At 29.2% G+C, this 11,577-nt stretch overlaps 1 protein-coding gene across 1 annotated transcript; it reads right to left on the reverse strand.

Moving 5' to 3' along the window:
* Positions 1-27: 27 nt before the first annotated feature.
* LOC129301161 (ferrochelatase-2, chloroplastic-like) lies at positions 28-4,661 on the reverse strand. The gene is made up of 9 exons (XM_054939730.1): positions 4,508-4,661; positions 4,230-4,414; positions 3,271-3,598; positions 3,004-3,147; positions 2,339-2,440; positions 1,753-1,856; positions 1,526-1,652; positions 744-896; positions 28-172 (listed from the first exon to the last, which is right to left on the reverse strand). Exons 2-9 carry the CDS (start codon positions 4,334-4,336, stop codon positions 68-70), a joined length of 1,170 nt encoding a protein of 389 aa, XP_054795705.1. The 5' UTR covers positions 4,337-4,414; positions 4,508-4,661; the 3' UTR covers positions 28-67.
* Positions 4,662-11,577: the final 6,916 nt, after the last annotated feature.

Raw genomic sequence — 11,577 nt, forward strand, 5'->3', positions numbered from 1 at the left:
ATGAAGAAAGAAGCCAGAAAGTATAAAGATAGGAGCAAGGTAATATCACAAAAACGGAAGGCTAATATTACCTAATTGGCACAGCCAGCAGACTTTTCACTCCCTTCTTTCCAAGATCAATTATCGTCTCATCCGTATAAGGTTTCAACCATTCCACTGGTCCAACTCTACTCTGTAACAATGATTACACTAGAATCTCAGAGTCACAAATCATGCTTTGAGGGTAGGATGACAAAGCTAGGTCTACAAATAGACTACTCAGGAAAAGATAAAACAATCTACACCACCACTTTGACTTGGTTGAGAATTTAACGTTATGCAAGAAAGCTGCCCTGAGTAGTATTTGAAGGGTCCTGAGATTTTTCTCAAAAGGTAGTCAGGTAGACTACTCGCAAAGAGCTTTCCACATGTGACTAAATCATGCTAACAGCTAGAAAATAATGGCCCAAGATTGCTCATTCTGAAAATAGCTTTCAATTCGTGAGTCCAGTTGAGGACTACAAACTAGCAACATAAAGCATAACAAGAAACAATAAGTATTTAGATTAACTCTTTGCTCTCGAAATTTTAAACGCTAGCAAAAATTCCCGTTCTTATAGTTAGAATTTCCATACCATATTTCATATATTTAGATAAATACAGGCCAGGAAGCATGCAACGTTTCATAGCATAAACCAATACTGCCTATTGGTTTATATGAAATAAGACCTACAAGAGATCGAATGACCCATGACCCAAGGTACCTGATACGCGAGGGTGTAGGAATTAGTTATGTTCCTTTTCTCTAGTTCTTCCATAATCAAATCCACACATTCCTCCATCTCTGCCTTGTATGGGTCACCAGCCTCTTCCACATATGCAAGTGGAACTCCATGCGCACTAAAGAATATCACCACCTGTTATCAGAATTTCAATTACTAAGGATAACAGGGATACAGGCAGACAATCAAATGACTCCCAAGCACAAGCACAAGCATAACAAGAATTCCTCAGGAAAAACTTACGACGACGAGTAAGGAAATAAGAGAACAACCATATTTTGTTGATAGGCACAATTTTTTCTCATAAAAAACCAACCAAAAAGGTTAGCATATTGCATTTCAGAATATCTCGAACACCTCAAAAGGCCATGTTACAATTCGTACTGTTATCAGCTACCAGTGTCCAGTATGGCTGTTATGAGTTACTAGTACGGCTGTTATTTTAACCAGAAATAGACAAGGCATTTTAACTACATAAATTAGGATGTCATTATGTCAATAAAATATGAGAATGCTAACAGGAAAAAATCACTATACCCAGACATAACTGAGATGTGGCTGGCTACATAAATTATGCTGTCATTATTTCAGTAATATCAGAATGCTAACAGAAAATATAACACAGCTCACCCAGGCATAACTACGATGTTGACTACATAAATTACGCTGTCAATATTTCAACAAAATATGACAATGCTAACAGAAAAAATACCACAGAACATAGTCCTTTCATCTGAATCACTAAATCATAAAAGATACAGTACCTCCTTAGGGTTGTCAAAACTATTTAACTCGTTTTCAATCAAATTTGCCATGGCCTTTATGTATCCTTCACGCTGGTACCATGAAGGAATTACAGTGTGCTGCATGTTGACTAGATACTCATCCTCACTGAAGAATAGTTTAATATTTAATAATTTACAATTATAACAGAATGTCAGTCTATATCTTTGGTGTATCATGATGTGATAACAAATTTTCTAGTGGTTACCGGAATATACTCTCCAGAAGACGTAAGCTCGAACCGCTGGTTGATATTGAAAATTGTGGATAAAGTGGAAGAACAACAAGCTTTGTAATTCCATCCCTTTTAATCTACACAGTATATTTTGAAGGGGGGGAATACTATAATCAAACAGAAATGAAATCCCAAAAAGAAAAGTACAAATAAAATTGTGTTGGTTACTTTGGCAAAGTAGAATAGGACTTCATATTATTTTGAACTAGATTGAATCATTCTGAAAAATAATTAAGCATAGAACTCAGATATAAGGTATCAACAAAGGAATATCAATATGGCGAAAAGCAATAGCTGCATCAAAGCCATCAAAGTTTATATATACCTAATGTTCAACCAGTTAATATTTGAGTTAAAACTTAAGAGTATATCAAGCAACATGTGATGACATCATATGTAAAAAATTTTACGGGCTTTCCCTTTAAAAGATGAATCTTGCAGCAACAAGTTTTAACTTAGATATATAACAATAAAAAGGTAGAAGATTCAAAAGTAGCAAACATTCAATAAAATGTTGTTCAGTGTTTATTTTGTCATCTAAAATCAAGTTAACCAATACCTGTTCAATAGCTTCTTCAGTGAATGGATGCCAGTAACGCATGCCAACATAAACCTTTGCAGGAACATTTTTTGCCCAAAGAGATTTTCTCAACTCTTCAGCCTGCGGAAGATAGCATTAAACACGTAGATAATGTTCAATTTCATTGGTAAGGATTTGAACATCGTTCTCTCCACAGATTGGTTAAAAATTCAAAAGTTTACTTGAAATGGCAGGAAAGAATTAATTGAAATATAGATGAGATTACAAAAAAAAAAAAAAAAATTGAAAGTACACAAATCAACAATTTTAAATTTGTCATGAGAGAAGTGATTCAGCCTCAATAATAAATGCACGTAAGAAAGCTTAACTTCAACAGTGAGGAGCTTGGAGAATAAAAGTTCAAAGCTGACTTCTTTAGTAAGCTCTACAATTCTTCACCATCAACTATTGTGCTTGTGTATCACTTTATAAATTATTAATACTTTGAAAACTGAAGAAAGATCAACCACATACATTAGGCATATGAACAATCTTACCAACATATATAGTTCACTCATTGATAAACTGAAATTTCAAGTTCTCCAGACTCCAATGCAGCATTTGACAAGTTCAGAGTAAAGCAATAGTAATTACTAATTACTTTTACTAATTAAGATGAAAATCATGTTTTCTGAGTGCCATGCCTGTGCATCAGTTATACGTCTAAGAGGAGAGCCACCACCAATTGAAGCATAGCCTTCTTTGCTCTTTGGTGCTCTTAAAACAGACACAAATTGGGCCAACGGCTTTTGAAGGAAACCAAACAACCTTGGCAACCGTATAATATCCTACATAATAATGAATAAGAAATAGAAAATTTTAGATTAATATCAATTTAAAGAGGTTGAATATTATTTTATAAAAAAGGGAGTTCAGCCTAGATGTCTTGTGCATGAAAGATAGAATATTACTGGGTCAGCAAAAAGGTTGAACAAAAATGGCTGCACGTCTTCAAGAGTCTCTGGACCTCCAAGGTTTAGCAATAGTACACCAATCTTATCGTCGCCAACAAGAGGTGTACCAGAAACAGTTTGAGTTGTTGAAGTTGATAAAGCTCCCGCTGGCAACAAGTGCTTGTTGATTGATTGCTTGGAAAAAAAAGCTTGTGCGCCAGACCATCCATGAGAACATCTGGTCATTATGTAATTTTTTGAGGGGCTAGCGTTAATAGGAGCCTCCATATGGGCCCTAGAACAGCGATACATCTTTTGGGAAGTACGGATTGCCTGTGGCAACAACCTGTGGAAAAATGAATATTAAGACCTTGAGAATATTTTATTGATCTTGAGATTTGATAGTAAAATATTTGACATAGAAATTTACTAAATGAAGTTAAAAGAGTGCTTCTGGCGATAAGATTGAACCAAACTAGTGAAATACCAGGAACAATGAACTGAGGGGGTTATAACTAACAACACAAAAATATTGGGAAAAAACAGGAAAGCAATAATAATTGAGCTTGAATGAATAGTGGGAAGCAAATCATCAATCTAATTTTCGAACAAAACTATAGCATTGAAGAAGACAGACAAAATCTTCTATAGAAATTGGCAGTAAATTGCATAGCATTGTAGTACAGAAAATCCGCCAATCGTCAACAACATTAATTCCAATAGAAAACGTGCAGCTTGACGGAGAAGCACTAAATCTCAGTAGTTAAAACATGAAAAAGCCAGCACTAACATTTCAAAATTAAGATCAGAAGATCCCGTCAGTTGGTAATAGTCAAAAGAATATACTCATTCCCTACAAAATACATGACAAGAACTAAGGAAATGACAACGCACAAACAAGTGGGAACCATCTAGCTTATGAATATAAAATTCCTAACTTCTTAATATAAATTTCCGGCGCCAAAAGGAATACTTACAGAGGAAACTTGCAATTACGAGAAGCATGAGTGAGGAATGGAGGAGGACGAAACGCATACGAGGAAGAAGAAGAGGAAGATGAAGGGGGATGGGTTGGAGAGTTCATAGCTTGAAATAACTTCGTGAATCAACGCAACCAAGCAGCAACACTGATGTTTCTTCGCTTACTGCTTTGTTTGAAGCCCTAAACCAGGGGGAAAAGTCTCGACAGGAAAATTAAATTCCAAACTAAAAAATAAATAACGAGAAAATTTTAGGAAAACAAGAAGAACTTCACCTAACACTGATGACTAGGAATTACAACGAGCTCCTACTGAGCAGAAGGTGAACTCTGAATGGAAGTTAGTAAAATTTAGTAGGACGTACGCTAAAAACAATTTCTTTCTCTCTGTTCGGTCTATTTTAAAAATCGTAGTTTGAGGCAATTGTAGAAATTTTAGCAAAAATCGAGATTCTTCAGAAACCCAAAGGAAATTTAGTGCAGGGTTGAGATTGAAAGCGACGGATCAGATTGAAATAAATATAGACCACCTCTTCCTGTTTGTTTATCTACTCTCACGTTTTTTTACCGCCTCCCATTTTTCAGGAATTTCCTTTTTTATCCATTTTGCATTATCCAAAATCATAGGAATTTTTCTACGGTCAGCTGGGAAAAGTCTTTTTCCTTATCAAAATTATAGGACTATAAAATAATTTTTGAAATGGAAGAAAATAACATGATGTTATTATTAAAACAACTTTATGGAGCACATGAGATGACAAATTCTAGAAAAAATATGTGCATTAGTAATAATATATCATTAAATGGTAAAGAATTATAAGTTTTTATTACAACTACTCACATTTTTATGTAATATGATATCAACATTATTTAAGTTTAGAGAAAATAGCAATCAATGACCTCTATATAAAATTTATATCAATTAAGAATCATTTGTTATCAAAACTCGAAAAAAAAAAACAAATCTGAATGGATTGTTGTTAATTTAAAATGAATTATTATAAAACCCGAATGAATACTTGTTGATAAAAGACTAATTTAAATTAACAAGTATCCATTTAAATTTTGACAATAACTAATCCTTAATTAATATAAATTTCATACAGAAGTTCTTAATTGTTATTTTTCTTTAAGTTTATGTAGTTAGCAACTTAGTATCACACTAAAATAGCCCTTTCTAACGTTAATGTAATTTTTTTTTTGAATACAAAATAAATAAAAGAACCAAAAATAGCTTGTAAGAAAACCTACTAAATAACCCTCTTATCATCATCCACTGCCTTCAAACAATAAGGCAGGGGTTGATTAAAAAATTAAAACTTACATAATATATTCAAAGCAAACTTGGCCAAAAAGTGAGTGCAAGACTTTGCCCTTTTAAATATAAGATTCAAAGATAAATTTTAGTCTCTATAGAAGAGAGAATGAGCCTGTATAATAATGTTTACATGTGGATGAAATTCCTAATTTTATGAGGAGAAGGTTCAGCACATCTACACAATCATTAATGAAATATTTAAAAAATATTTAGTTTACCAAAAATAATTTCAATGCATTTTTAGTTTTAAAATTATTTAAAAAAATTTAGTTATGTGAAATTATTTATGTAGTAATTTGTTTACATTTTAACTTCATAGATTGGGTTAAATGATATTTTAAATATAGATGCAAAAGAAATTTGATAAATTATGAATTTAATATAATAAGGATAAATTAATCAATATAACACATGTTTAATTTAGTTTAAATTTTATTGCTTCTAATATAATATTTTAAAAAAATATTTATCTAAATATTAGCATACTTAATTATTTAAAATTTGTTAGATTGGAGAGAGATTAGATAATGATGCGAGATGGTAAATTTAACTTTTTTATACAATTAAGTAAAAGTGTTAACAATTGAAGTAATATGTATGTTTGAAAACAAGAAAAAGTCTCTATTATTTATTTTGTTTAGAGTTAGTAAAAGTGCTACCCCAACTCTTATAGGTTTGTATTCATAAGCTCGGTTTGATAGTTTTTTTAAAATTGACAATTTTTAAGATCAACTCTTATTTAAATGATTCAAAGATTACTTCTAACAAGAAAATACTAGTGCACAATTAAAAAAAAAAAGCTCAAAGTTGGGGCCATTAGCCTGTTCTTCAAAAAAATTAAAATAAAATTCAACATTATGAAATTATAAATTAATTAAAGTATTTTAAAATTTAAAATAAATCAAACAAATCCAAATCCTTATAATATTTTAGAAAATAAATAAAACATATTTTTCTAAATTTAAAATGAACATAAAAATCTTCATTAATCCAAATTTCCCTAGTCTTCATCTGAAAATAAAAGGTTGCGGTCCTCAAAAGCAAGTCTATTACTCTATTAGTTGACGATGCTGTCATCATTTGTGAGTGGCGCCATTATGTATAAAAGTGAAGTAAACTAATCTTATGTGCATGGTCTTATCAATCACTCCCTTTATTCTTACTAGTTTTTCATCATTTTAACCGTCTTCAGTATTAATGATAAGCTCAAAAAGGACTCAAGTTTTATAATATCTTTTTAATTAGCAAGCTACTTTGTTCATATAGGAAGGGAAAGAGATTATAGAGGCAATGGTCAAGTATCTAACATTAATGGGGCTAAAACCGAATTTACAGGTAATGACCTTTATAAATCCATCCCTCACTGTTAAGAAATCAGCATTTACCTCAATTATCCTCATCCCAATTTAGCTAAATTAAATGATTTACTCTCTAAGTTGTATGTTTCAATATTATTTTTTTAAAAAAAAGCTTAGGAAGCCGCTCAAGCCCAAACTCATTTTTATAAGGCAGGTTTAAAAGTCTAATTACATAAAAAAATCTTAATTTTTAAGCCTGAACCTTTATAAAATTAAACAAATTTAAATGGATGATCAGTATTTTGTACTCTAATTTTTACTCTATAAAAAATTATAACTAACTTATTTACCAAACAACTGGAGTTTGACTTGCTCAAATTTGTGAAAAGTTACATAAAGAAGTGTTTATTATAAATGTGTTATATTTTTTAAAAACCATGGTAATAAAATATATGATGTATTCTAACATTGTTCTAATTTATATCAATAATGAATTAAACAAACAATATAAAATCATAAAAACTTTATTATGAATTGTATGAATAAAATAGCAAAGTAACAGTTCGGCTTTTAATTAAAGATATCAAGAATTATTAATCATGTTGAGGGAGATATCACACATGACTATATTTCGAATAAAATTATCTTCAATAAAAAAAGATATATATGTACAATAAAAAAAATTCAAAAACTGGCATAAATTAAGTTGCAAGAAATGTTGAAATGAGGGAAGAATTTTTATTGTATTGTTGATCTAATTCTAACTTACAATCAGTATAGCGCCAGGATTAGGGACAATTTTTGGGATAAAAATAATGGGTTGAATTTCTTACAACCGTTTTATATGAGGCCTCTTATATTTTTAGGATAAATGTTGAACAATGATTGTAATTATGAACCAATTGTCGATTAGGATGAATTTCTTACAATCGTTTTATATGAGGCATCTTATATTTGCAGATTTGTAGTAGTGATTTAACAAGAATATCTGCTCTCACTGAATTATTATTTGGCCTCCCATTAGCTTGTTTCTAGACAGGACAAATATTGACACATGCATATTTTAAAGAATGCAGTATTTGCATTATATGCTATATAATTAAAATAATACTGTGAATTGCATTCCACCTTTTGCAAAATAACAAAACATAGGTCTACTGGCTTGCGTTCATTACAATTCATCCTATAATCAAATCTCAGCGTTTAAATTTTAGCATAAATATAATTATAACTCATTACATTTAAGTAAACAATGTAGTGAAAAAGAAAAGGCTAGGTGTTGAGATTTGATTAGAAAATTGATTTTAATGGAGCTAAGCTAATGATGAAGGGAGAAAGGAAAAACTTAAGCTTGAAGGGTTTGATTTACCAATTCTTCAATCAAACATTAACAATTGAGTAATTTTTTCCTCACTTCGTTATTTTTTTTAAATATAACGAGTTCTATTTATACTTATAATTATCATATTCAAGTGTTTCAAATTTGATTGGAGGAAAGTCAATAGTAAAAGCATGATACATGTATATTGAACCATGCGTGGCACGAGAAGAGGAATTTTCTGAGGACATATTAAAAGCATGATTTTCTTTTCTTTTCTTTTCTTTTTTTTGCAAATCATGATTTTATTATTATCATTTGTTGATTTTATTATAAAAAATTCAATATGAAAAGCATGATTCTATTATGCACACACATATTATTAAATTTTTTATGTAAATGATATTTAAAAGGGCCTTTCTAATTCTTTTATAGATTATATATTGAATTCATTATTATTATTTGTTCATGTTTTTATGATAATTTGATACTAACTTAGCCAACAATAACAACAATAATGAAACAATAAAATAAAATAAAAGATATGACACCATGCATACAAGAATAATTTGTGTTCTTATTAGTTGTGTATGATTTTATTATAAAATAAAGTGAACTCTCGTGTTATATAAAATGGGAAGAACATTCTGCGTTATTTATTATTCTAAATAATATAATTTATTATAAATTTTATAATTAATATTGATAATAATAAGATAAGTATATTCCTTTTTTTCGTTAATACTATATTCTGTCTTGAATAAACATTTTTTATTTTTATTTTCATAACTATAATTAACATGAATTCCCTATTGTGAGGATTTGAAACTATTCATGAACGTTTAAAGTTTTTTTTTTTATTAGAAAGTTCATCTCAACAATAATTTAATACTTTGTCACTAAACTAATAATATCAATAATATGTTAGTATTTTTAATATCATTTGTGTCACATTGACATTCTTATGAAAATATGACTAATGTTGCAGACCGAACAAGGAAAAAAAAAACAGAGAGAGAGGGGCTTGGAACTGTAATCACGCAAATTATAAAAATCAAATGTTAAGTTTTCCTTTCCAGAACTTTTAAGACATTGTTTGCCAATTATCCATGGAGGTTGTGTTGGGCTAAAAGAGGGGAAAGCACAACGCAACTGTCATTATTTGGGCTTGAAGTTATTAAATCTGGTCCAATGAAATGGGCCAGCCCAACTACCGTTATCTAATCGAGGAATAGAGGGAAATGATAAAAAAGGACCAGTAGAAAATAATATTTATAGAAGAGGATTTTAAAAATAATTATTAAGAAATAACAAATATTAAAATATAAAATTAGCTCTAATCAAATACCCTGTATTTTTTCTAAGAGTAAATTGGCCCAATGGCCTTAAAAAATATATTAACAAAAAATTATAGAAGAAGTTTTTAAAAATTTTGAAATGTGGCCCATTTATAATCAATTGGGATGAGATTTTTTCTTTTATCCCCAAAACAAATAAAAAACTTGTGTAATAGAATAACAAAACTCCCATAACTAAATGGTTATAGTTGTAGCCCATTTACAATCATATATCCAATCTTTGAATACTTTTGAATACTTTACAATTAGCTTCGTGGGCATAATATATTTCAAATTTGAGGAGAAGGGGCATTTTTATCATTTTAATTTAACTAATATATTAATCCAGCCACATTGCTAAATATTTGAAATGTTAGATTGTTATCTTTGTTTGGTCATATTAAATGGGTTACATGTGCAAAAGTCCTTTTCTCTAATCACATCTCATCACATTGAATTAAACTGTTAATTTACAAATAATGTTGAAAACCAAAGCAAATAAAAAATTCTCTTCTGCTTTGAAAATTCACAAGTTTAAATATACAAGAAGTTCAGTGGCCCAAAAAAAAAAAATACAAGAAGTTAAATATCATCACAAATTTCATAATTTCCCCAAGAATAAAAGAATAAGAAGAGGAAAAACAAGACCTGTGAAGATAATATGCATAAGCCCAAGGGGGCCATGGCACGTTTTCCACACAAAAATTCTGAGTAACATATGTTTTATAAATATTTTTTGTGCATAATAAAATGCTTCCAAAATCAAACAGGATAAAACATGTTTAATATAAAAAAAATAAAATGCACCATATAACAATAAAAATGACGAAATATCAACAATCAAGGAGAATAACAAGTAAGGACTTTGTAAAATATTAATACCAAATAAAAAAATTTAGTACTAAAACCTAGGAGAATGAATATTGAATTTGGGAACATTACTGTTGAAAAATTTTTAATTTGACACTAATATTCTTATAAGGTCTTTACTTGTCATTCTCCTTGTTATTACATACCTTTTTGATGCCAACAAATTAGGATAATTATGGTAAAATTTTTAAATAAATTTAATTAAAACTTTTAATTTCCAACTGTTCACCAATTAAGTACCACATGTTGAAATTAGCAGCTGAATTTTCTTATTATATATCAATTTTATTGAAGAAAATATCCTCATCAGATCTTTATAATTTTAAAATTTTATAGTTTACCGATTAAAATTTATAATAAATTTAATTGACGAGTGAAATCTCTAATCTTTTGTTAGTTAATGAATAATTAATAACTATAGCTTGTTTATAAATGTATAATTAACTTATTTATTGTTAATTCATGAAACTATTCAGTTGAAAAATCAAAACAAAAATTATTTGAATATTTTAATTTATTTAAAATAAAGTATAAAATAAACGAAACAATATTGTTGAAATAAAATAAAAATTTAAAAACTTTAGGTTGAATATAACTAATAGATTCGATATCTGAAAAGGCATTGAAAATAAAAAATTTGAACTAAAATTAATTATAATTAATTAATCATGAAATATCAATATCATCTCAAATTTAACCAAGAATGCAATTTTAAAAAAGGAATAAAACCCTATTCAAGAGGTCTATAAATAAGAGGGTTTGTGGTGGCAATGCACTTTAATAGTGTGAAAAATAATTTGCAATTAGTTTGAGTTAAGATGGTGAAGATTATAGACGTGCGGATAAGGGTGGTGACAAGAGAAAAAAAAGATTTGATTTATCATTTCTAAAATTAAATATTAACAATTGAGTAATTGTTTTCCTCACTTCATTATTTAGTTAAATGCAACGAGTTATATTTATACTTATACTTATACTTATAATTATAATATTCAAGTGTTTGAAATTTGATTGGAGAAAAATCAACATTAAAAGCATGATGCATGCATATTGTGATATTGAACCATGGGGCGCGAGGGGAGGACTTTTCAGAGCACATTTGGAAGCCTCTCATTTCTGGAAGCTGTGTCATATTAAAAGCATGATTTTATTTGCAATTAAAAACATCATGATTTTATCATAATCACACAATCACCTGTTGATTT

The sequence above is a fragment of the Prosopis cineraria genome, unplaced genomic scaffold (genome assembly GCF_029017545.1).
Source record: "Prosopis cineraria cultivar Desert tree isolate PC_DT_omini unplaced genomic scaffold, ASM2901754v1 PC1932, whole genome shotgun sequence".
Classification (NCBI taxonomy): domain Eukaryota; kingdom Viridiplantae; phylum Streptophyta; class Magnoliopsida; order Fabales; family Fabaceae; genus Prosopis; species Prosopis cineraria.